This window comes from Emydura macquarii, unplaced genomic scaffold (genome assembly GCF_026122565.2).
Source record: "Emydura macquarii macquarii isolate MOO-44397 ecotype Brisbane River unplaced genomic scaffold, CSIRO-AGI_Emac_v2 contig_1499, whole genome shotgun sequence".
Classification (NCBI taxonomy): Eukaryota; Metazoa; Chordata; order Testudines; family Chelidae; genus Emydura; species Emydura macquarii.
This window is the reverse complement of record NW_027131636.1, coordinates 189817-211820: the sequence shown is the minus strand read 5'-3', so window position 1 is coordinate 211820 and position 22004 is coordinate 189817. Positions and strand designations below refer to the sequence as shown.

The 22004-nt window shown below is 42.0% G+C and overlaps 1 protein-coding gene across 2 annotated transcripts in view; it reads right to left on the bottom strand.

Moving 5' to 3' along the window:
- The window catches only part of NFX1 (nuclear transcription factor, X-box binding 1), a 211473-nt gene that overhangs the window by 52413 nt on the left and 137056 nt on the right, over window positions 1–22004 (bottom strand). Inside the window, exons 17-18 of one of the 2 annotated variants that reach the window (XM_067554685.1) lie at window positions 16952–17025; window positions 4463–4564 (exon numbers count right to left, since the gene is read on the bottom strand). In XM_067554685.1, the coding sequence (XP_067410786.1) occupies window positions 4463–4564; window positions 16952–17025 (176 nt within the window). Of the gene's footprint in view, window positions 1–4462; window positions 4565–15854; window positions 15974–16951; window positions 17026–22004 lie in introns of those variants that run through there. The other variant, XM_067554686.1, reaches the window with a different exon arrangement.

The window sequence follows — 22004 nt, the reverse complement described above, 5'->3', positions numbered from 1 at the left end:
CCAACAGGAAGAGTGCTCTGGAACCACTAAGGGTGAAGCCAGTCAGGATTTTAGTGTTTAGAGTCTGCTCCCTGGGTCTCCACATACCAATGCAGCTGCTTCCTCAATCTGGCCTCAGAGCATTCAGCACACCTGCTCCGCCTGAGCTCCCCCTCTGAGTCCCCCTGGATAGGATCCTGGGGAGCTCCTATATACCCCCAAAGGGGCCATGCTCCCCACCTTGCAGTCAGAAGTGATTCACAGCCAGCATGGAAATCTGAAGGGTTTATTAGTTCCCAGGATCACAGCATAGAAAGACTTTGTTAGCAGATTAATTAGAAGTTACAGCAGTGACCAACTAGGGAGCCTCAGAGCCCAATTTCAGGCCTTGCTCCTGAGCCCCCTTACGAGGGACTGACCCTTCCAGCCAGCCACTCCCCAGACCTCTCTCCTTGCCCCTCCCCAGTCCTTTGTCACCTTCCCAGGCAACATGGCCACCCCACCTTGTCTCTGTCTGCCGCAATCTGTTACAACCTTTTGCAGTTGGTTCACCCAGGAAGGCAGAAGGGTCTCCTTACTGTCTGCATGTGTGCGGCTGGGGAAGGCCCATCCACCCTCTAGTGGCCTCTACAATCATCACACACCCAGGTCCCATCACTGAAATAGATGAATAACATATGGGGGAAACTGAGGCACACACACAGCACTCAGAGAAAACCCCAATAATATCTCCATTACACTTCATCACACCAAACAAAGTGAGAACAGGACAAACACTGGTGAACAGATGGCCTTGCTGCGCTGCAGAGTCCAGATGTGAGGTGGCAAAGTTCCTCAGTGCTCTGCTGATGCTGTCAGTGTTCGATGGCTTCAACGTTCACATATATGAACATATCAACATTCATGAATCAGCTCAGGATTTGACAGTCACTATGGGACTCTCGCAGATGGTTACTGGTTCAAATCGTCATTGCCCTTAATCTAGTATTTGGGTTGGGACCATGGATGAGAAAGTTAGGTATTCTATCCCTGGATAATTACCTCCTGTGATCTGGAAGATGAGGCATGGGACTTTGTTTTGATGATCCACCCTCTGAAACTGATGAATCCAGACCACTCAATCAATGGCTTCACCAGCTTCTTTCTCACAGGTTACATTAGTGGTTTACAGAAGATCTGTGACTGATGAAGCAAGAAGGAAGATGAGTTCTGGTAGCAGATTTCTTAATTTGAGATTAATCATCTGCATGCTTCATAAATATTTCATAAAATTCTTTATGATGTAAGATGTGAGGGAGGCAAATAAAAAGGTTTCTTGCCTAAAGTAAATCTTGATAAATCTCTTTGTTTCCAGTCATGGATATCTTGGTGAATCCAGGCTCTCTCATGATTTGAGTATTTCCCATTGGAAGGAAATTCATTGTTATTGTATGGAAAAATCCCTGTGTGTGGGAAAAAAATCATTCAGAAGCAGAATGAATCTGCTGCATCTGTGAAAGCAATGCATCATCATGGAAGGAAAAATTCTACATCATCTCTAATGGAGTTTCAACCAGTAGTGCTTTCCAAGGTACTGGAGGTACAGGAAGAACTTTGTTCCATATTCTTCCTAGCTGGTGAAGTCAAGTGGAAAAATGCTAGGTCCATATGTTAATGGAAACAGTCAAAGGAAAGGCTACTGGCTTCTGTTAAAGAAGAACTGTTTTTTTGAGCCCAAACACATCTGAAGAGGAAAGATAATATGGAAAGTGAGGAATCAGCTGTTGTGACCTGTATTGGATGTACCATGTTTGTCTTTCTTCAAGAGGGTAGAAGCAACTTCTTCTGTATGAAGTACAAGCTGGTCTCCACATTGGAAGAAAAGGTTAAAGAGCTAGAGACCCAACTATCAACTCTGTGTTGCATCAGAGAAAATGAAGACTTTCTGGATAGGAGTCACAATTTGTTACAGCAGACACAGCATGTGGAAGAATCAGAGAGGGCAGTGCAGGGGAAACTGAACAACAGGAAAGAAAATTGGCAGCATGTGACCTCCAGAAGAAGAAAGAGGAGAATCCATAGACCCCCAGTGCAGATAAAGATAAGCAATCATTTTCAGGCTCTTGGCACAGGTACTATAGAAGTGAACGGTTTGGAAGATTAATCTGAGGGAAGGGATCAGAAGGCATAGGCTGCATTGTTCAAGGGATGGGGGTTCCATGACCACCACTCCCAAGAGGAAGAGTGGAGTGTTGGTGGTTGGGGACTCCATCCTAAGGAGAATGGAGTCATCTATCTGCCGTCCAGACCGGGAAACTCAAGAAGTGTGCTGCTTGCCTGGAGCTAGAATTCAAGATGTGAAGGACAGTCTGCCAAGACTTATTAAACCCTCGGACCACTACCCCTTCCTACTTCTCCACGTGTGCACCAACAATACTGCCAAGAACGATCTTGAGCGGATCACTGCAGACTATGTGGAAATGCCAATAACAGCAACAGGAGAAAAGAGTGTGCTTCCTCAACAGCAGTGGCCTAAAGCAGGCAATGGCTCTTTAACAGACTAAAAGCACAGCGCTGCAAGCTTCCTCAGGAGCAGTGTCTAGCCTAGGATAGATTTTCTAAAATATTTAGTGCTGTGCAAGTACAATTTGATTGCTCTTTCATTCAAATGGTGCAATCTGATCTCTTGAAGATGAAAAAGTTTAGGATAAAACATAAGGGAGAAAGTGGCCCTGATGAGTTTTTCTTGGACTGTTGATTACTCAGTGTCTTATGCTTCTGCTATTACAGTCTTGAAACTATTCAAAATCTTTGAAGGAAGAAATTGGAGTATTCTCTCATGATATCATTGGAGAGAAGAGAAGGAGTTCTGAGGATTCTGGACAAGAGGCATGGCTCCAGCTTGTTATCCAAACAGGAAGACCCTGCGTCCTCTAGCTGTGAGGTACTGATGAAACTATGACTGATGTTATTCTTGATATCACGGGAGCTGAACCTACAATAGTTTATTTATGAAGTGCAAGTGCTGGAGGTATAATTGGTCTAGGGTTCTTTCAGCAATTAGAAACTTTGAGTTCACAGAGGTGGCATTGGTTGAGGCTCCATAATAAAGCAATTAGTCTGGGGATTCCTATAAAGGAGGGTCCATGCTGGCAAAACACCCCATAAAAGGTCCACTCCCCATAAAGGTAAGGCAGGGGAAAATGCTCTCATAGCGGGTAAGGGTAAGGAGATGAAAATCACGTCAAAGACCTGGATTCAGAAGGAGGAACGAAGTGTTTTTTTGTTCAAAGGTTAGGATGCTTTGATACAGGAGTCAGAGATGTGGACAACCAGCACATTCAGTGCTGTATGTGAGTTTTCAGAACTAGTGAAACTATAGGCTTTGGAGTGATAGAAAACCTTTGACTTGGGTGAATTGAAATTTTCTCCTGTGAAATGAAAGACTCATTTGGATCATCACTAATAAAGACTGGTATGGTACGGAACAGAACGGAACTGATCTGAGAACGTATGCTACGGTAAGAGATTGAGGTAAATCTTGCAATATTAGGGAGTTCAATAAATGCACCAAAGCATACTTCCACACTGGGGAATACCTTTTATTGCAAAACCAGAGGCAACAATGTGAGCGCCAGTTTGTATCTTGATGCCAGCAATAGTAACTTCCTCTATGGCACTGGAGCCCCTTTTGTTTCCAAGCTATTTACGGTTCCAGCCTTCTTGGAATCAGAACAATGAGTCTTCACTTTCCCTCTGACTTCTTCAAAAGAGGAGAGCCTCAGAAGTGAGACTGTCAAAATCCAATGGTCAGCAAGCAAAGCTGCAGTAAAAACCTGCTCACTGTGCATAAAAACAGTAGACAGGCTGCCTCCCTGCAGCTCAGCAGGTACCACAGCTAAGAAATGATTGTATGCAATCCTTGCAGCCAAGTCAGCTATGTGAGCATACAAATAAGCTGGGGTGGGATGGGGGACGCTAGGTGAAAAGGGAGAGGCATGTCAGGGGTGCAAGTTGCTTGACACTTAGCAGCCCAGGGAAAAAATCTGGGTTTTTTTTGCTCTTAGGCTTGTTTTTTAATGATTTTCATAACAAACCCAATTTTGAGATTACCACAAAGTTATCTAACGGAGTTATAAAAACCCAGAAAATGTTAAATATGTAATTTTCAGGAATTCTTTGAAACCATGGCTGCAGCAGCACACATCCTTGTTCCATATCTGAAATACAATTCTGACAGCAGCAAGCCTGCATCCAATAAAGTAGGGAAATCATTCTATACTGTACCAAAAACCATGAACAAAGATTTGAAGATTCTTATGGAAACTGAACGAGAATCTTAAAATACCATTATTGTTATAATATAGACAGGCTGTTAAAAGTTTTCCTGAATTTATTTGGGGTTTTACTCACAATACTGCACATTTTTTCAGCAATATACACATTTCAGTTCAACATTTATAGATTGTTAGAATCCCTCCCACGCTTGATCCTTCATGATTACCTTGTTTGCTTCATTTCTTTTTTGGTAATCAGCCTACTGATTTCCACTGAGTCTCCAAGTTGCAAGTCTGTTAATTTAGTGGCTATGGATATAGCAGCTATTCTGGAAGAAGAAAAAAAGCATTAGATTTTACTTGATTCAGATACAAAATGATCACTTGGCAAATAGAATGGAACTAAAGACTAGTACTCCAGGTGAGACATAAGAGAAATAAGAAATTCAAGGAGTGTTTTCAGTTTTTACTGATTTTCACTGATAAATTACCAGATTTTTTTATTAAAGGAGTTTAGTTTTTACTGATTTACACCCATTTGTTAATCCACTCAGTATTATTTCAGGTATTTTTGTTAAACGCTAAAATTTACGTGATTGTTGTGTCCTGCAGCTCTGAGATTGAAGCAGTATCATAATGTAAAACACAGAACACATGGTGAAGGTCGGAAAATCAAACAATGTTAATATCGTGCTATGACTGGCTCACAAAGAGACACTGCCTACCTATTTCTTTGTATCCATTTAGTGTGGTGCTGAATTTAAACAATTATTTTCTACAGATAAAGATATGTAATGCTTCCTAACCACACCACCTCCTTTAATGCCAATCTCTTTATAGGATTGGATGGACTGGCCTGGATTCTTCTGGATCTCCACACAGCCAGACCTGTCCTTTCTGTGGCTGGCTCCAGACTACTCCAGAATGGCTTCTCGCCCCTTCAGGGTTCCAAGGGGCAGGCTTACACTTCCTATTGGTCAGGCTAGTTCTTCTTCCTGGACTTTCCCTTGTCAATGATTTGACTCTGCCCTTTCCTCTGAGCAGACATGCCTGCAATCCTTCCCCCAAATCCCTGTTGATCTACATTCTGTATCTCTTCTTGCCCTCTTGGTTGCCAAACAGACTCTGGGTTTGCACTTGGTTCCCCCTTCTTACTAGGGATGGTATGCCTCTCCCTGAGCTACCAGCGCACACAGGCCCAGGAACCTAGATCAGCAACTTGGCAGCTACAGATAGATAAAGTAAAAGATAAACATAGGGTAAAAATGCAAATCTATGCCTGAACAACAAGAAAATCAGTGATTAGAAATTTTCAAGAAAAGTAAACAACAGGAGTGAAGAGGATGCATTACACTGCAAGTACTGCAGCATTGAGGTCAGTGCTTGTGCTGACAGAATAAAGGAGCATGTTGAAAATAAGGGACACAAGAAGCTTAAAGAAGACAGTGAGCTTTGGGAAAAACAAACAGTCTCAGACTCACAGACTAACAGGTCAGAAGGGACCATTATGATAATCTAGTCTGACCCCCTGAACAACGTAAGGCCACAGAACTTCAACCACCCACTCCTGTAACAGACCCCTAGCCTATGCCTGAGTTATTGAAGTCCTCAAATAATGGTTTAAAGACTTCACAGTACAAAGAATCCACCAGCAAGTGACCCATGCCCCATGCTGCAGAGGAAGGCGAATAATCCTCAGGGCCTATGCCCTGGGGGAAAATTCCTTCCCAACCTCAAATATGGAGATCAGTTAAATCCTTAGCATGTGGACAAGACTCACCAGACAGACACCCAAGAAAGAATTCTCTGTAGTAAATCAGAACCCACCCCATCTAACATCCCTTCACAGGCCACTGGGCATATTTACCGCTAAGGTCTAAGGTCAACTGCCAAATTAGGCAGTCCCATCATACCATTCCTTCCATAAATTTATCAAGCTCAGTCTTGAAGCAAGCTAGACTGTTCTCCTTAGAAGGTTGTTCCAGAACTTCACTCCGCTGATGGTTAGAAACCGTCATCTCATTTCAAATCTAAACTTCCTGATGGACAGTTTATATCCATTTGTTCTTGTATCCACATCGGTGCTGAACTTAAATAACTCCTCTCCCTCTCTGGTATTTATCCCTCTGATGTATTTATAGAGAGCAATCATATCTCCCCTCAGTCTTCCTTTGGTTAGGCTAAACAAGCCAAGCTCTGCATCTCCTCTCATAAGGCAGGTTTTCCATTCCTCGGATCATCTTAATAGCCCTTCTCTGCACCTGTTCTAGTTTGAATTCATCTTTCTTAAACATGGGAGACCAGAATTGCATACAGTATTCCAGATGAAGTCTATTTTTCTTTAATGTTCAGTGTTGAAAACTTGGAATCACTGTGTAACATGCAGAAAACACAGTAATTTATCCAATTACTGCCAACACATTTGCCAATACAGACGATTACCGGATCCTGACAAGCAAAATCTCAGCAAAAACTTCCCTGAGCAGTTCTGAATGCTTTTTTGCTTTCTTAGCACAGTTTATATACACCATGTTTCTGAGAAATCTGCTGCAAATGCAGGAGTGACCATGATGACTATGTACTAGATTGGTCATTGTCTAAGTAAATCTTCACTGCAGAGTAGCTGTATTTGTATAAATTCCTCTGTAGGTAACTTAGCTTGAATGTTTTACTGAGTGACTGGATTAGCAGTACAGAGTAGCTGAATCCCCACTGTGGTACTAGCTGGAGCATCAGAACACTTCAATCCACACTACCAGATGGACAATCTAGCCGGAGTTTAAAGCACCACCTAACTTGAGCTCAAGATTTGTGTGTGGGGGAGGGAGAGGGGGCCTGCAAGTTCAGGTCAGAGGCAACACCAGAGTTATATCTTGAGCTAACAACGCAGAGAGGACAAGCCCTAAGTCTTCTTTTTGTAGCATACCAGCCAACCATATAACAGTCCAGATATGCTCCCGTTATATGAAATCTGGTATCCATTCTAGTAATTAATTTTCAGGAGCTACCTGATGGTGGGTCCATAATAATATTAAGCAAGAATTTGCCGAGAAATATTACCACTGACTCTGGACTGTGGTCTTTATACACTGATTTGCTGCAGTTGCAGGCTAGAAGTGAAGCAAGATTTGTGCAAAGTTTCCATGCATGACACTAACTAGCCCAGTTAAAGAAATTTACCTTAGGTGAGGAATGCTACTGTTGACAAATTATAGACAACTATATTCGCTAGTTTCTCTTCTGAAGTCAAGATTCTGTCTTGGTAGAGCTCTCTAGTTTGTTTAAGGCCATGTTCCTGAAAGTATGTAGCAGTAGCTGCTAGACCATGTATAGCACTGACCTGTGATTGGGACCTTAGAAAAAGGCCATCCAGACAAGGATGGGTCCCTTTCACTTAAAGAGAGGGATAACATGATCTTTGCGAATACCTGTACAAGAAGCTAAGTCTAAAAGGAGAATGCTTTGTATTGAAAAAAGCTTCCTGTGGTGGCAGAAACTGAAGAATCTATGGAGACTCTCCTTGAATGTATCTTCTGTAGACCTCCAGGTTTATCTTCGCATTCCGAAGTCCCAGGAGAGTAATGCTATAATGCTGGATTTCACCATTTCCATCTGAAATATATACTTTATATACTTCTTGAGAGACCTGAGATTTAGAATGGCCAGCATGCATTCATCTCTCTTTGTTTCACAAAGTATCTTACACACTTTCCAAAATCTCTCTCTCTACAGAATTTCCTTTGTTGTTCTGTTGTGTAGGAGATTGACACATCAGAAGATGAAGGATAAAATAGTCTAAGGGTTTTGCTGCTGACAATATTGTTTTAGTTTATTTTAACGTTAGGGAAAGAATAAACTTGTTCTGGATTCAGTGAGTGAATTCTATAGAATACCCTTTTTCTGGTCTTTTAAAGTACCCATTCTTTTTAGATGGCTGACTATCAGGTGAGGGCCCACCCTAATACTCCTCTTAAAGAAGATGGTGGTGAAGTAAATCACCCCAGATTTGGGAAATGAAAACTCAAAGTCAGGAGAAGCTTTGGAAATTGGATGGTTTTCCAGAGAAATCCAGCCTTGATTTTCCAGTTCTCAGAAATTGTTGCATCAGACTCTTCCTAATGCATAATTGCTACACTAGCTTCTGGAGGAACAGCAACTTCAAAAGGAAAAACCTACTGAAGCAAGGTTGTCTGAAGATTCTCTGACTGGAAGGAGGAAGGGGCTTTTTTCTCCTTGTTCATAACCTCAATGACTGCTTTGTTAATATAGTGCCCCAAAATTTTACCCATAGAATATGTGGAAGGGTGTCAGCCTGCAAGTCCAATTTCTGCAAGTGGCGCTGCAGTGGCCCCAGGGCAACTACATTAGAAATGTTGACGTTTGGGTAAATCTTAAGCACCAGGTGAAGCATAAATTCCAAAAGCAGCAGGTAGAGAAATCCAGTTTCAAGTAGATATTATGTAGGTCCTCTTTTTTTCTTCTCCTTCATGCTCCTAATTGAGAATAACTGTACAAAAGAAGAGGTCACAGCCAACACTCCCAGGGCTAAGACCACTGTGTCCAACTTTTATCTGACTAATTCTTCTACCTGTGGTATGATTGTGCTCCTTTAGCAAGGAAGCTGTATTAGGTTCAACCTTACGCTGGATGATTAAGCCCTTTTGGTCCTTCGGATGCAAGCAGGATTTCTGAATCCTACTCACATCCTCATAAAATCAGACAAGGAAAGAAGAATTAGAGAGCTCTTCTGTAACTTAAGTTTTGTTTTCTAAAACACACACAAGCCTACAAAGTTAGATTCCCATTTGCACTAAATTCTGGTAAGTTTAGTTGAGAACCCAAGGTATCTTTCACATTTAAACATTTCTTCCTTTCTTTAGAAGATCTTTCATGGAAGAACATTTTGTGAGAAGTTTTAAAACATCAAGGGGAGCTCTAAAGGTAAGAGGATAGCCTGACTTATAGATGGCTTTTTCCCTTTAAGAGCCAACTGAATGATATCTTCATTTGCCAATGCGAGTTAAACTGCTGTGAAGAGGAGGGCCACGTAAGGAGGAAGGTGTGTTACCACAGAGACAAAGCTTAGTCTGCAGGCATGAATCCAGCACATCATCCTAAGGAAAAGAGTAGCCAATTTATACACTCCTTTGAGATCCCTGGAGAGAGGAGTTGGCTCAGTTCCCTAAGGAATGGGATTCTGAATCACTTCACTCCATGCTGCTGCCTGCTGCTTGGTCATAGTTGAGTTTCCATGGGAGGAGACTAACTTCACAGAATGTGGGAGCCACGGCCAGAGGAAACAGATGATCTGGTATCTAATACACTTTTCACAGTAGCTAAGGCCTAGAAGGTAAATGTAAATTGTGTGAGGGAGAGGAAGTGCTCCACAGTCTTTTCAACTTGTTCAGCATAGACTTTGCCTACGGCTGGAAGCAGGAATTTCTCTCTTTCCATTACTTGCCTTACTCAAGAGGCTTCAGAAATCATTGAAAGAGGGGACCCATGCCTCAGGGAAAAGCAATGGCCTTTGAGAAACTATGTAAACAAAACATACTCCTTGTTCCATGCTGCTCACTCAGGCCTGGTCTCAGTGAGGGGAGCTTTCTTGCAGTCTGTTCAACCATCTTCACATGGACCTCACCTAAAAACCAACTAAGAGCTTCTCCTGCACTCCAGGAGCTTAGAGAGCGAGCGAGCGAGCATGTGTGTGTGTCAGTTATTTCTTATGGGTAGCAATGCCACTGAAGCATTCCTCCAAAAGCTGAATTAATTTTTTTTAAGTTTAGTTGTTTTGAGGAGAAAAACCTTGAAACAAATGGAGTAATTAAAAAAATTAGTTAAAAATCTTAAGATTCTGTGAAAAGCTTTTTACAAAGGGACACTTGTAGAAGTCTTGTAGAAGTAGAAACACTTGTAGAAGCAGACACTGTAGTCGAGACACTTGTAGAAGTAGAGTCTACTGTCTGTACAGGTCTGGAGGCAGAGAGTTCTTCCTCAAAGAAAAAAAATCTGATCTGCAACCAGTTGCTATGGAGACAAACAAGTCAGAGTGAACACCGACAGAGAAGGGGGTAGAGAAAAATGTCACTTAAAGTTCATTTTCTAGAAAATCTGATTTAAAACATTTTTTTTCTAGAAACTCCAAATCAGTTTTACTTATTTCTCCTAACACCTAGTGAATGGATTTTTTTTTTTTTTTTTTTTTTTAAAAAGAGGCTGGCTAGTTAAACTTTCAGTTACATGCTATGACTATATAAACCTTCAAGCTCAAAGAAGTTTCTGAAGAATTTATAAACAAACTGACCTGTATGTGAACAAAAGGATTAAAAAGATATAAATATTAATGATATTGATCAATGATCAATATTACACATTTACAATCCCATCATAAGGTGTGAGAATGTCAGAGCTATCACTTAGATTTTCTGTATTAAAAGGCAGAATATCAAAAATGAAAAATGCTCTCTAAATCATGGAAATAATTAGTTTGCCTCATGTATGGCATGTGTGTGTGCACATTAGGCCCAGACAAACTCAATATTCTGAGAGGGTAGGAGTTTATTAACATTTACCAAATGATTTACTGGAATATGAACTTTAACCAAATGACTCATAAGAATACATGGTCAGGAATGCTGAGGTCAGCTCCTGCAGATGTGAGCATGTCTTGTACCCAGAAATTTCAGAATCTGCTGATAAATGGCGGAAAAACAGTTGATGACACCTGCTTATTCTTTGTCATTTGTGATCTTTGAGAAGACTGCTGAATTAAAATCTCATTAGAGTGTGTCTAATGGCACCAGGTTACGTTGAGCTATCAAGAGAATCTGAGAAAGTTTCCAACAGGAGGAGCAGAGACTCAAACTCTTAGGAATCATTAGCTTTGCTTCTGGGGCAAGCAACAGCTGAAAAGAAGACCATGTAGTAGAGTCAAGAGACTGACTGTGAAACATACTGACTGACAGACAAAAACACGAGGACTCCTGTGAGATCAGAAGTCTGCTAGCATCACAGCAGAGCCAGGAAAATCACTGCTAACTATTTGTCCATCTGCAGTATCAGGTGAAAAGACTGCATTAAGCTGAAGAGTTTTATGTGGTCATAAATTAACAGAATTAAATAAATTCAGGTGAAAACCTGATTTATTACTTTCATTTATTAACACAGAGGTACCTGATTAATCAGAAGTGTGTGTTTGTGTGTATCAGGATTACTGAATCTACACTGGAGAGTGTCAAGAGAATGCTTCTTTAAATTGCTAAATATACAGCTTTAATTTTAATGAATATTATTATGCTACTTTAAGAGGTCAAATATTTATTATAGGTGGGCAGGTAGTGACACCTAGAACTCAGGATACCCAACACTTCACATAATAAGATCCTGGATTCAGTTGTTTATGAACTTTGTCAAACTTTTTTGTGCTGAAGTTTTCCATAGTGGATTTTCCACAGTGCAACCCACGTTGCATTTTTTTTTTATTTCAGCAAAAACTGTTCAGCCATTCTCAGAATCAGGTTACTGAAAAATATGTTTTGTCCATGTTAAAAAAATTCTTACAACTGTTTAGCTGAGCTGCTCTAATGTCTCCCATTGGAGCACAAAATTGAAATCTGGCAGAGAGAATTGCCTTGGTGTCCAAGATGTGTCTTTTGCTATGTCCATGAAAATCCACCCACGTTTCACTAAGTTATAAGCCTCTGAAAAATAGCACTTTGCATATGCTCAGTACAGACTTCCCAGAGTTTGACAAAGTTTCTGAAGATTGCATATACTGTGAGCATGGTCCAACCCAGGGCTACAAAGCTGAGTAGGTCTTCCACTGAACTTGCTCCTCCCAGTGGCCAGGGTTTGCTGTGGCTCTGGACACAGGAACTGAGTGCTCCAGGCAAATTAGAAGAGAAGCAGAAAGCCGCCTTGCTGGAATACAGAGAGGTGAGGGGCTGGGCCTGGTAGGAGCAGGGGGATGGTAGAAGACTCATACCAGCATGAGGAACTATGGGGATGAGAAAGACTGGGATGAGGAGCCAAGGGGAGAGCAGGAACTCTGATAAAGACAGGCTGGAGTGGCCAGGGGCAGAAGAATCTCAAATCACTAGAGCACATTTCTCTCAAAACCTGTAATTCCTGAGTCTCAACACTCCTTTCCTGTCAGCAGATAGCTGTGAAATCTACTGGCAAAATTTGTGTCTTGTCCCCTCTAGTGGTTAGTCCACATGGAGGAAGACAACCTACTACTGCTATCAATTATTTTGCTAGTTTAAGAGTAGAAGTCTGGTGATGTGGATCTAATGGTTCTAACCTTACTGATGAACCATCTGGGAGTTAATATGGTTCTACATAATGGAATTTACGTTTTTTCCCCCACTTTGATTGTTTAAAAACTTAGTAAAATTACACACAAAAACTATGTTAAATGTATGTTACTGTTGCAAAGTTAAGCACACAAAAGATAACCTTAATTCAACATCCCTTTATGATGCAGTCTTAATTTCATGACCACATACTATTTTTTCTACCTCATCCACCATTTATCCTCTTTTGGGAATGAATCAGAGTTGTGTAGTTCTGAGCCAATCCTAAGAATTGTATAAGCCAATTAGATTCCCTTTTGTTTGAGTAAAATAGAAATAGATTGCAGATACATCTTTCCTTTATATTTTTACGATTGATATAATAATGGTTATTGCTTAAAGTATGTTATTTAATGATAAATTTATTTATTGCTTGACATAAGTGGATTCCATTTTGTTAGTTTTCTCCATCTTGCTGTTTTTCTGAACCTTGTACTATTGAACCTAAAAACATTGCTTTTTGGGTATGAGTGAAGAATGTATGTGTAGGATGCAAATAGATAAAGAGAGAGGCACCAGCCAAACCATTCGGACAACAAAGAGGGGAGTAAAGACGCCAGCTGCAACTATCATCCTGACCCTAAAGGCTGAAGAATGCAGATAAACAACCCTAAAGCACTGGAGAATTCACCCTGAGAACAGAACAAAGTGTGAAATAAGAGGAGGAGAGGTCACGCTTGCAATTGACTGGTGCTTAACTACCATACAGAATCTGGAGACAGAATGACACAGCAAGACACATAGGATTGTATGGAAACTACCCACTATAAAAGACAGAGGTGAGAACGTGAGTTCTTTGGATTTGTTCTGCAATCATCAGGGAGCATTAGATCATGACCGACAGAGGCCTGGCTCCCCTTTCGTGCTCAGGTTAGCTGGCCACTAGGCTGACTCGAGCAACACACAGGACTGGTAACTATAGTCTACCAGCTGCAGAATTCTTGGGTGCGAGTGTGTGTGTATGAATGCAATAGCTTTTAAAGATCTTTATATTTACAGTAAATGTGGCATATAGTTCCTGCAGATCCTTTCTTTTACAACATAGTGTCTGTAGAACCTCTGCCTCATTTGTTGCAGAAGTTGGAAGGTGTGTAGCATATTGCAGAAGGGGATGGCAGGCAAAGAATTGATGGTGTCATGGTTTAGACAGAAGAACATTGCTCTTGAGAATTTGATTCTATACCTGCCTATGCCACAGGAGGTAATTGTTTGCTCTTCATGTTCTGGGTTCCCACTTAATATCCTATGCCTTGTTTTGCAGAAGGACTGAGAGGGCTCAGGCACCAAAAAATGTGGTATAAATACTAAGTTCTGAAAAAATCAGGCCACAGGCATTTTAAACACCCTGACAACAGAATATTTATGTAGCATGACACTATATTATGCTCTTTGAAAGACCAGGGACTCAAATTACTACATTTCAACTCTTCTAAATATATTCCTGTGTGTAGAGGTAGGGGCTCCCCTGAGTCCCTCCAGACCCCGTTTCAAGTCATTTATAATGTCCTTCCCTCCAGCTCATAGCATATGAAGGAGTTCTCTAAATACAGCAACAGAGAGAAAAGGACAGTCCTCTCTCCTTTCTTTCCCTTATGAGGGAGGGAAATCAGAAGGAAGGAAAGCAAAGCAAGGCAAAGGTGGCCTGTGTCTCAGGGAGACTTTCTAGATTCAGCTCTTTGGGCTTGGTCTGTCTGCGAGTCTGTTCCTTCAATGGGGTCTACCTCTAGCCGCTCCTATGGGGCATCTTGCTTTGCAGCTAGTCCACGCAACTTTGGGAGAGGTGACGCCTGTCTCCCTTCTTATCAGCAAGTTAAAGTAGAATGGGTTGGATGAATGGACTATAAGATGGATAAAAAGCTGGCTAGATCATCGGGCTCAACAGGTAGTGATCAACATCTCGTTGGCAGCCGGTAACAAGCCCCAGGGGTCGATGCTGGGGCTGTTTTTGTTCAACATCTTCATTAATGATCTGGAGGATCGGATGGTAAGGATAGGATACAGAGTGACCTAGACTCATTGGAGAATTGGGCCAAAAAAAAAATCTGACGAGATTCAACAAGGACAAGTGCAGAGTCCTGCACTTAGGATGGAAGAATCCCATGCACTGCTACAGAATGGGGACCAACTGGCTAGGCAGCAGTTCTGCAGAAAAGGACCTGGGGGTTACAGTGGAGAAGAAGCTGGATATGAGTCAACAGTGTGCCCTTATGGCCAACAATGCTAATGGCATATTGGGTTGCATTAGTAGTGCATTGCCAGCAGATTGAGAGAAGTGATTATTCCCTTCTATTTGGCACTGGTGAGGCCGCATTTGGAGTATTGTGTCCAGTTTTGGGCCCCCCACTACAGAAAGTATGTGGACAAATTGGAAAGAGCCCAGTGGAGGGCAACACAAATGATTAGGGGGCTGGAGCACATGACTTATGAGGAGAGGCTGAGGAAACTTGGCTTGTTTAGTCTGCAGAAGAGAAGAATGAGGGGGGATTTGATAGCAGCCTTTAACTACCTGAAAGGGAGTTCCAGGGAGGATGGAGCTAGGCTGTTCTCAGTGGTCGCAGATGACAGAACAAGGAGCAATAGTCTCAAGTTGCAGTGGGGGAGGCCTAGGTTGGATATTAGGAAGAGCTTTTTCATTAGAGGGTGATGAAGCATTGGAATAGGTTACCTAGGGAGGTGGTGGAATCTCCATCGTTAGAGGTTTTAAGATGAGCTTGACAAAGCCCTGCCTGGGATGATTTAGCTGCGCTTGCTCCTGCTTCGAGCAGGTGGTTGGAATAAATGGCCTTCTGTGGTCCCTTCCTTCCCTAATCTTCTATGATTCCTTCAGCTGAACTGCTTCTGCTGTCAGAAGCCTCTGAGGTGGAACAGCTCTCCTCCTATTCACTGCCTCTTCATGTGGCAGGTTTCCATTTTTAAACTCTCCTATTTTCCAGCAGAATAAGCCTTACAGGTGTGCTTCTTTAGTGCTAAACAGGCGAAGAACAGTTTGTTAGTCTCCCTTCCATCAGTGTGAGGACTGATCTGTTCATACCCTGTCAGGATGCTAAAAAAGTGTCTTTACAATTTATATAAATTGTTTCATAAATGTCTTTGGACCTGTAAAATTTCTTTTCTTTTCTTTCTAGATGTGACAAATACATTATTAGTATTATTTATGTCTCCTTACCTGTTAAAGGCATGTGTGGAAGATTGTTCTCAAAGTAGTCCTTCCTTTGTCAATTTCATAGAGTAGGACTCACTCAGTAACAACCCATTATATATATAAGGTAATAGTTGCTGACAGTTTTTGCAGTCCGAGAATGGAACATGTAATCTTTTCCTTGTATATTATGTTTCTCCAACTATCAGTCCAATGTCATCACTTTAGACTTGGGGGTCTGTTTACTAAAAAGGTGCAAGAGATGATGCTGTGTTCCTTCAAGGAAGCAATTGAGATCACTAACACAAATGACCCTGCTCTGGACAATGTTCCATTATAAAAAACTGGGACTCTGATTAAACACATAATCATCTTTAGCATATGAATAGTTTCATTGAAGTTAATGGGACTAATCAAACAATGTTTGGCACATGATTGCATCTTTTTGCTGGTCTTTGGGACACCTACTGTGTTACAAAGTACAGGGAAGGGCCCTGCGGCCTGTTCCATAGCTTGATGGAGACTTGACCTACATGGTGACTGGGAACTACATACTCCTCTTTCTGAAGGCTCCAGAGGCATCTAGCCTTGCCACACACTTCAGGGATCTCTTCCCCATGCATTTCAGGTATTTTGTACTCAGAGCCCCGGCAGTGAGGGAAGGAGCCACCCACACAGCATTTGCACAGCTTTATTTTTCAAGACTTTTTCATGATCTTGAAAGGAAGAGAAAAAAGTGCTGCCCAGCAGTAATTTTATTTTAGGATTTAGAGTCCCCAAAGTCCCCAATCTCTTGGTGTTTTTCATATAATCAAAATGTAAATAAGTGAGAAAACTGGAGAAGTTTAGAAGTAATTTAGAGCCAATGTCATTGTTTTAAATGAAGATCTCTAGTCTGCATCTAAATAGTCTGGATGGCTAGAACTCTGGAGAATTCCATGGATGAGAAATCCTAGTCCAGGTATGCAACCAAAGTTCTGGTCTCTCTCTAAGCAGCAATGAGAGAAGGAATATCTTTCAGTACATACTGATGAGCATGTAAGTTCAGAAGAATAGTGAGGAAGAAAAAAGAACTATAAGGTAGCCAATTTAATTTGCGAAAAGTGTATATAACAGGACAGGTGAATCCAATAGGTTACCATACAAAAGTCAAACTCAGAAACCTACTAACTGTAGAAGAAAAAGTCCAGAAAAGGGCAAGGAATAAAATAACTGGTACAAACCTTTGATATGTACTAGATGCTTCTGAGCAAATCATACTCTCCTTTCTTCTTCCACATTCACACTGAAGATCAACCTATTATGCCAGGAAAGCAGTAAATCAATATTTTTTTCTTTTTTGTAACATAAATATAGGGGGGAAGCTAGTCTTGAAAAACATTATACTGACTTAATAAAACACTAATCTTGAAAACTCAATTTGTTTTTTTGGTTTTTTTTTTAAATTAAAAATTCAATTGATTTTTGTATGTAGTTTCTATGGTAGACATGAGCTAAGGAAAGAAAAGAAAGATTACTTACCTACTGTAACTGGAGTTTTTCTTCAAGATATGTGGTCCATCTGTACTTCACTGAGTACACGTGCTCCTTGTGACCAAGACTGAAGACATCCGCGCCTGCACTCTTGCTTTCCTCATGCTCTGACCCAAGGGCATAAGAGACAGTAAGGATCAACCACCTCTCCACTTCCTTCTGAACTGCATACTGGCCATGCTTTGAAGCAGAAGAGGAAGAAGGCAGGTAGTGGCATACAGATATGGATCACACATCTCAAAGAACTCTGGTTATGGAAGGTAGATAACTTTTCTTTCTTTGAGTGCTGATCCCTATGTGTATTTCACTGTGGGTGACTGACAAATAGTACTCAAGGAGGAGGAGGGTGCAAGGACCCTTTGTGATATTGAGGATTAAAGGATTGTGCTCTCAAAGGATGCATCAACTGAAGAGGAGTGCACCAGGGTCTAGTGTCCTGTAAGGTATGAAAAGAACTCCATAAGGTTGCTTTACACATATGTCAATGAGAGGTACTCCCTGAAATGAAGCTAGTGAAGCAACATTTGCTCTGGTGGAGTGGGCTCTCAATTCTGTGCAGTGGAGGAATTCTCAACAACTGGTAAGACATGTACACCCCGAAATGCATTTCATCTTTACCACGAGATCTCCTGCCTTCTCATGTGTTCTGCAATGGCAACAAAGAGCCTGGGTGATCTCCTAAAGGATTTTATTCTTTGAAGATAGAACACCAATGCCTGACACATATTAAGGGAACAGAGTCTCTGTTCCTTATTGATAGTATGAGGTTTAGGAACAAAAACAGGCTAAGTGTATGGTCTGATTCATGTAGAAATTAGAGACTACTGTGGGGACAAATTTAGGTGGAGTCTTACGGAAACCTTATCCTTTTAGAATATGGTGTAAGATGGACTGGCTATCAGGGCCCCCAATTAGCTTACCTTTCTAGCTGCAAAGATGGCCACTAGGAAGGTTTGAGTAAACCTTTCAGAAAGCATCCAGTCACTGGATGCATGAAGATGGAGCAGTTGTTGATCGGATGGTGGCAGACACTGATCACTGTCAGATGAACCCATAGCCAGCTAATGGAAAGCCCTGAGGAAAGCTCTAATGGATAGTAGGAATATCCATTTTCCCTTGGGACATATGGTGGTGTAGGCCCAACTAGAGAATCTTCTCCACTTAGCAAAGAAACACTTGCTGGTGGACTCTTTCCTACTGTTGTTAAGGATGACTTTAACTGCTGCCAAACATTTCTACTTTAGGTTTGATCCAAACACTGCACTGTGAGGTGAAGCTGGCCCTGGATTTAGGCCCGCTCTTGTCCTGCATCAGGATATCTAGGAAGGGTTGAATGCTGATTGGCAGATGGGATGACTGCTGAATGGGAAACTAAAATTGTCTTGACCAGCCAGGAGTGATGAGGATGATTGCCACAACCCATTAGATCTTCCTGAGAATTTGAGGTAAGGATGGGACAGGGGAAAAGATGTACATCACACTGCTTGACCCTGGGATTAAAAGGGCATCTTCTTTGGAGTTCTGCCCCTTTGTCCCCTTGAGCAATGCATTTGTTGTTGTCCTGCAACACAAACAAATCTAGAAATGAGGATCCTCATTGTTGAAAGATGTTTCCCACCTCTAAGTCGTGAATCTCCCAATTGCATTCTGTCAAAAAGTGACAGCTAAGGCTTTCTACTAGAGAAATCTGTATTCCAGAGAGGTATACTGCTGACAGCATAATTTGATGATGAAGACATCAATTCTTGGTGGACCACATCTATACAAAGGGGTGTAGACCTTGCTCCCCTTTTCTTGTTCGTATAGAATGCAGCCATATTGTCCAACATTACCTGAACATGTTGGGACTGGAAAAATGGTAAGAACCATATCCAGGTCTCCTGAATTGCTTTCAGTTCCCAGAGATTTATATGCATCCTCGACTTAAGGGGTGTCCATGTTTCCTGTTCTATATGTTTGTTAGGATGAGCGCCCCAACCTATCAGAGAGGCATCTGCCATCAACATCTTCTGAAGAGGTGGGGAGTTAGAGGAACTCCTACTCTATGTCCTGCCACCTAACTAGAGTCTTGTACACTGTGAGGGATCATAACTAACTTGTCCAGGCTATACTTACTTGATATGTAAACTGTCTGAAGCCAGGCTTGTAAGCAGCAGAGTCAGAGTCTTGCAAATGGGGTCATATAAGTGCAAGATGCAAGATGCCATGTGACCCAGGAGGATGAGGCATGTCTGAACCTATGTCAGTAAGCTGGTTAATCAGAATGTTCATCAATGTTCATGAACCTGTTCATTGGGAGGTAAGCTCTGGCTCTGAGTGAGTCTAGAGTTGCTCTGATGAAATCTTTGGTCTGGGTTGGAATTAAAGTGTACTTTTCTATATTTATGCAGTTTCCTGCAGATGTTCGGAGAGTGAGTAAGGGTGAGGTTGAGGAGGCTGCGTTCTGACAAGACTTTCCCATCAGAAAGATATGGATATGGACTATTGAGCCATGGAGACAGAAATGTGCTGCTACTACTAAAAGCACTTTTATGAATACTCTAGGTGCTGTTGCAAATCCACAGGGTGGCACCCTCTACTGATAGTAGTTCGTACCTACCATGAACCTCAGGAACATCTTGTGGGACAAAAAAATGTCTATGTGGAAACAGGTATCCTTCATGTCAAGAGTTGTGAACCATTTGTTTCCATTCAGGCACACGATTATTGATGCCAGAGTGACTATTCCGAATCATAATTTTCAGACAAAGACTGAAGTGACGGAGGTCTAAGGTGGGTGTCCATCCTCCTGTTTTCTTGGAGAATCATGAAATATTTGGAATAAAATCTGTTTCCCTGGTGCTGACGTGACATCTGGTCTATGTACCCTCAATGAAGTAGAGAGTGCACCTCTTGTAAGAGTATTCCCTCTTGAGAGTGGTCTCTGAAAAGGGGGAGGAAAGGGAATTTTGGAGGGGGAAGGAAAAGGAACCATTGCATAACCAAAGCATATGACATTGAGGACCTTTTCATGTCCAGCTGGTAGCCAGTCACAAGCAGAGTGCCCCAGGGGTCCGTCTTGGGGCCAGTTTTGTTCAACATCTTCATTAATGATGTGCAGGATGGGATAGATTGCACCCTCAGCAAGTTTGCAGATGACACTAAGCTAGCGGGAGTGGTAGATACCCTGGAAGGCAGGGATAGGATACAGAAGGACCTAAACAAACTGGAGGATTGGGCCAAAAGAAATCTGAGGAGGTTCAACAAGAACAAGTGTAGAGTCCTGCACTTAGGACGGAAGAATCCCATGCACAGTTACAGACTGGGGATCGATGAGCTAGGCAGCAGTTCTGCAGAAAAGGACCTGGGGGTAACAGGGGATAAGAAGCTGGATATGAGTCAGCAGTGTGCCTTGGTTGCCAAGAAAGCTAATAGCATATTGGTCTGCATTAGTAGGAACATTGCCAGCAGATCTCGGGAAGTGATTATTCCCCTCTATTCGGCATCGCTGAGGCTGCATTTGGAGTAGTGTGTCCACTTTTGGGCCCCCCACTACAAAAAGGATGTGGAGAAGTTGGAGAGAGTCCAGCAGAGGGCAACAAAAATGATTAGGGGGCTGGAGCACAAGACTTATGAGGAGAGGCTGAGGGAACTAGGCTTGTTTAGTCTGCAGAAGAGAAGAACGAGGGGGGATTTGATAGCAGCCTTTAACTACCTGAAAGGGGATTCCAGGGAGGATGGAGCTAGGCTGTTCCTCAGCGGTGGCAGATGACAGAAGAAGGATCAATGGTCTCAAGTTGCAGTGGAGGAGGTCTAGGTTGGATATTAGGAAAAAGTTTTTCACTAGGAGGGTGGTGAAGCAGTGGAATGGAGGTTTTTAAGCTGTGGCTTGACAAAGCCCTGGCTGGGATTATTTAGCTGAGGTTAGTCCTGCTTTGAGCAGGGGGTTGGACTAAATGACCTCCTGAGGTCCCTTCCAACTCTGATTCTATGTGTTGTGATGGTCATATATGGAAATATTGAGCCATCCAGTCATCAAATCAAATTTCAGGGGTGGGAGAACATGGCCTCTGGGTCAGTTTGCTGCTCTCAGAGGTCATGTCAAAAGTATTTCTTGCCTGATACTTGAGAAAGGAAAGAGCATAGAAGGAGCAGCGTTGTGTTTGGATTTTGCACCCTCTGCCTATTTTGTGGCAGTTTGTATCCTCTTTGATGGTAGAGGGGCTAAGCTGGTGGTCTAGATTTGTAGGGTTGATTGCTATATTTACTCCTGAGAGCTAGTGTATATATACACAGAGAACAGAGGTCACCTTCAAGTATTTTAATGGGGGGTAATGATTGATCAGTCTTTTGGCTGAATAAGTTATCTCCTTCAACTCTAAGTCCTCCACAATGGCCTGGACTTCCCTGGGAAATCCGGTTCAGTGAAGCCAGTATTCCCCTCACATCACAGTGTTGATAGCCATTGATCTAGAAGCTGTATCAGCTGTGTCTACTACTGCCTGGAGGGATGATCTAGCTACCAGTCTACTTTATTCAATAAGGACCTGGAATTGTGTTCTGTCTTCCTTGGGGAGGCTTGTCTCTAAATTCCTAAAACCTGGAATAGTTGACAAAACGATACTTTGCCTGTAGCACATGGATACTGGCTACATGGAATTGCAAGTCTGTTGATGTAAATACCTTCCTTCCCAGCAGGTCCAGGCATTTCACTTACTTTTCAGAAGGGGCAGATCTGCTTTCTGTTGTCTACTCCTTTGTGTG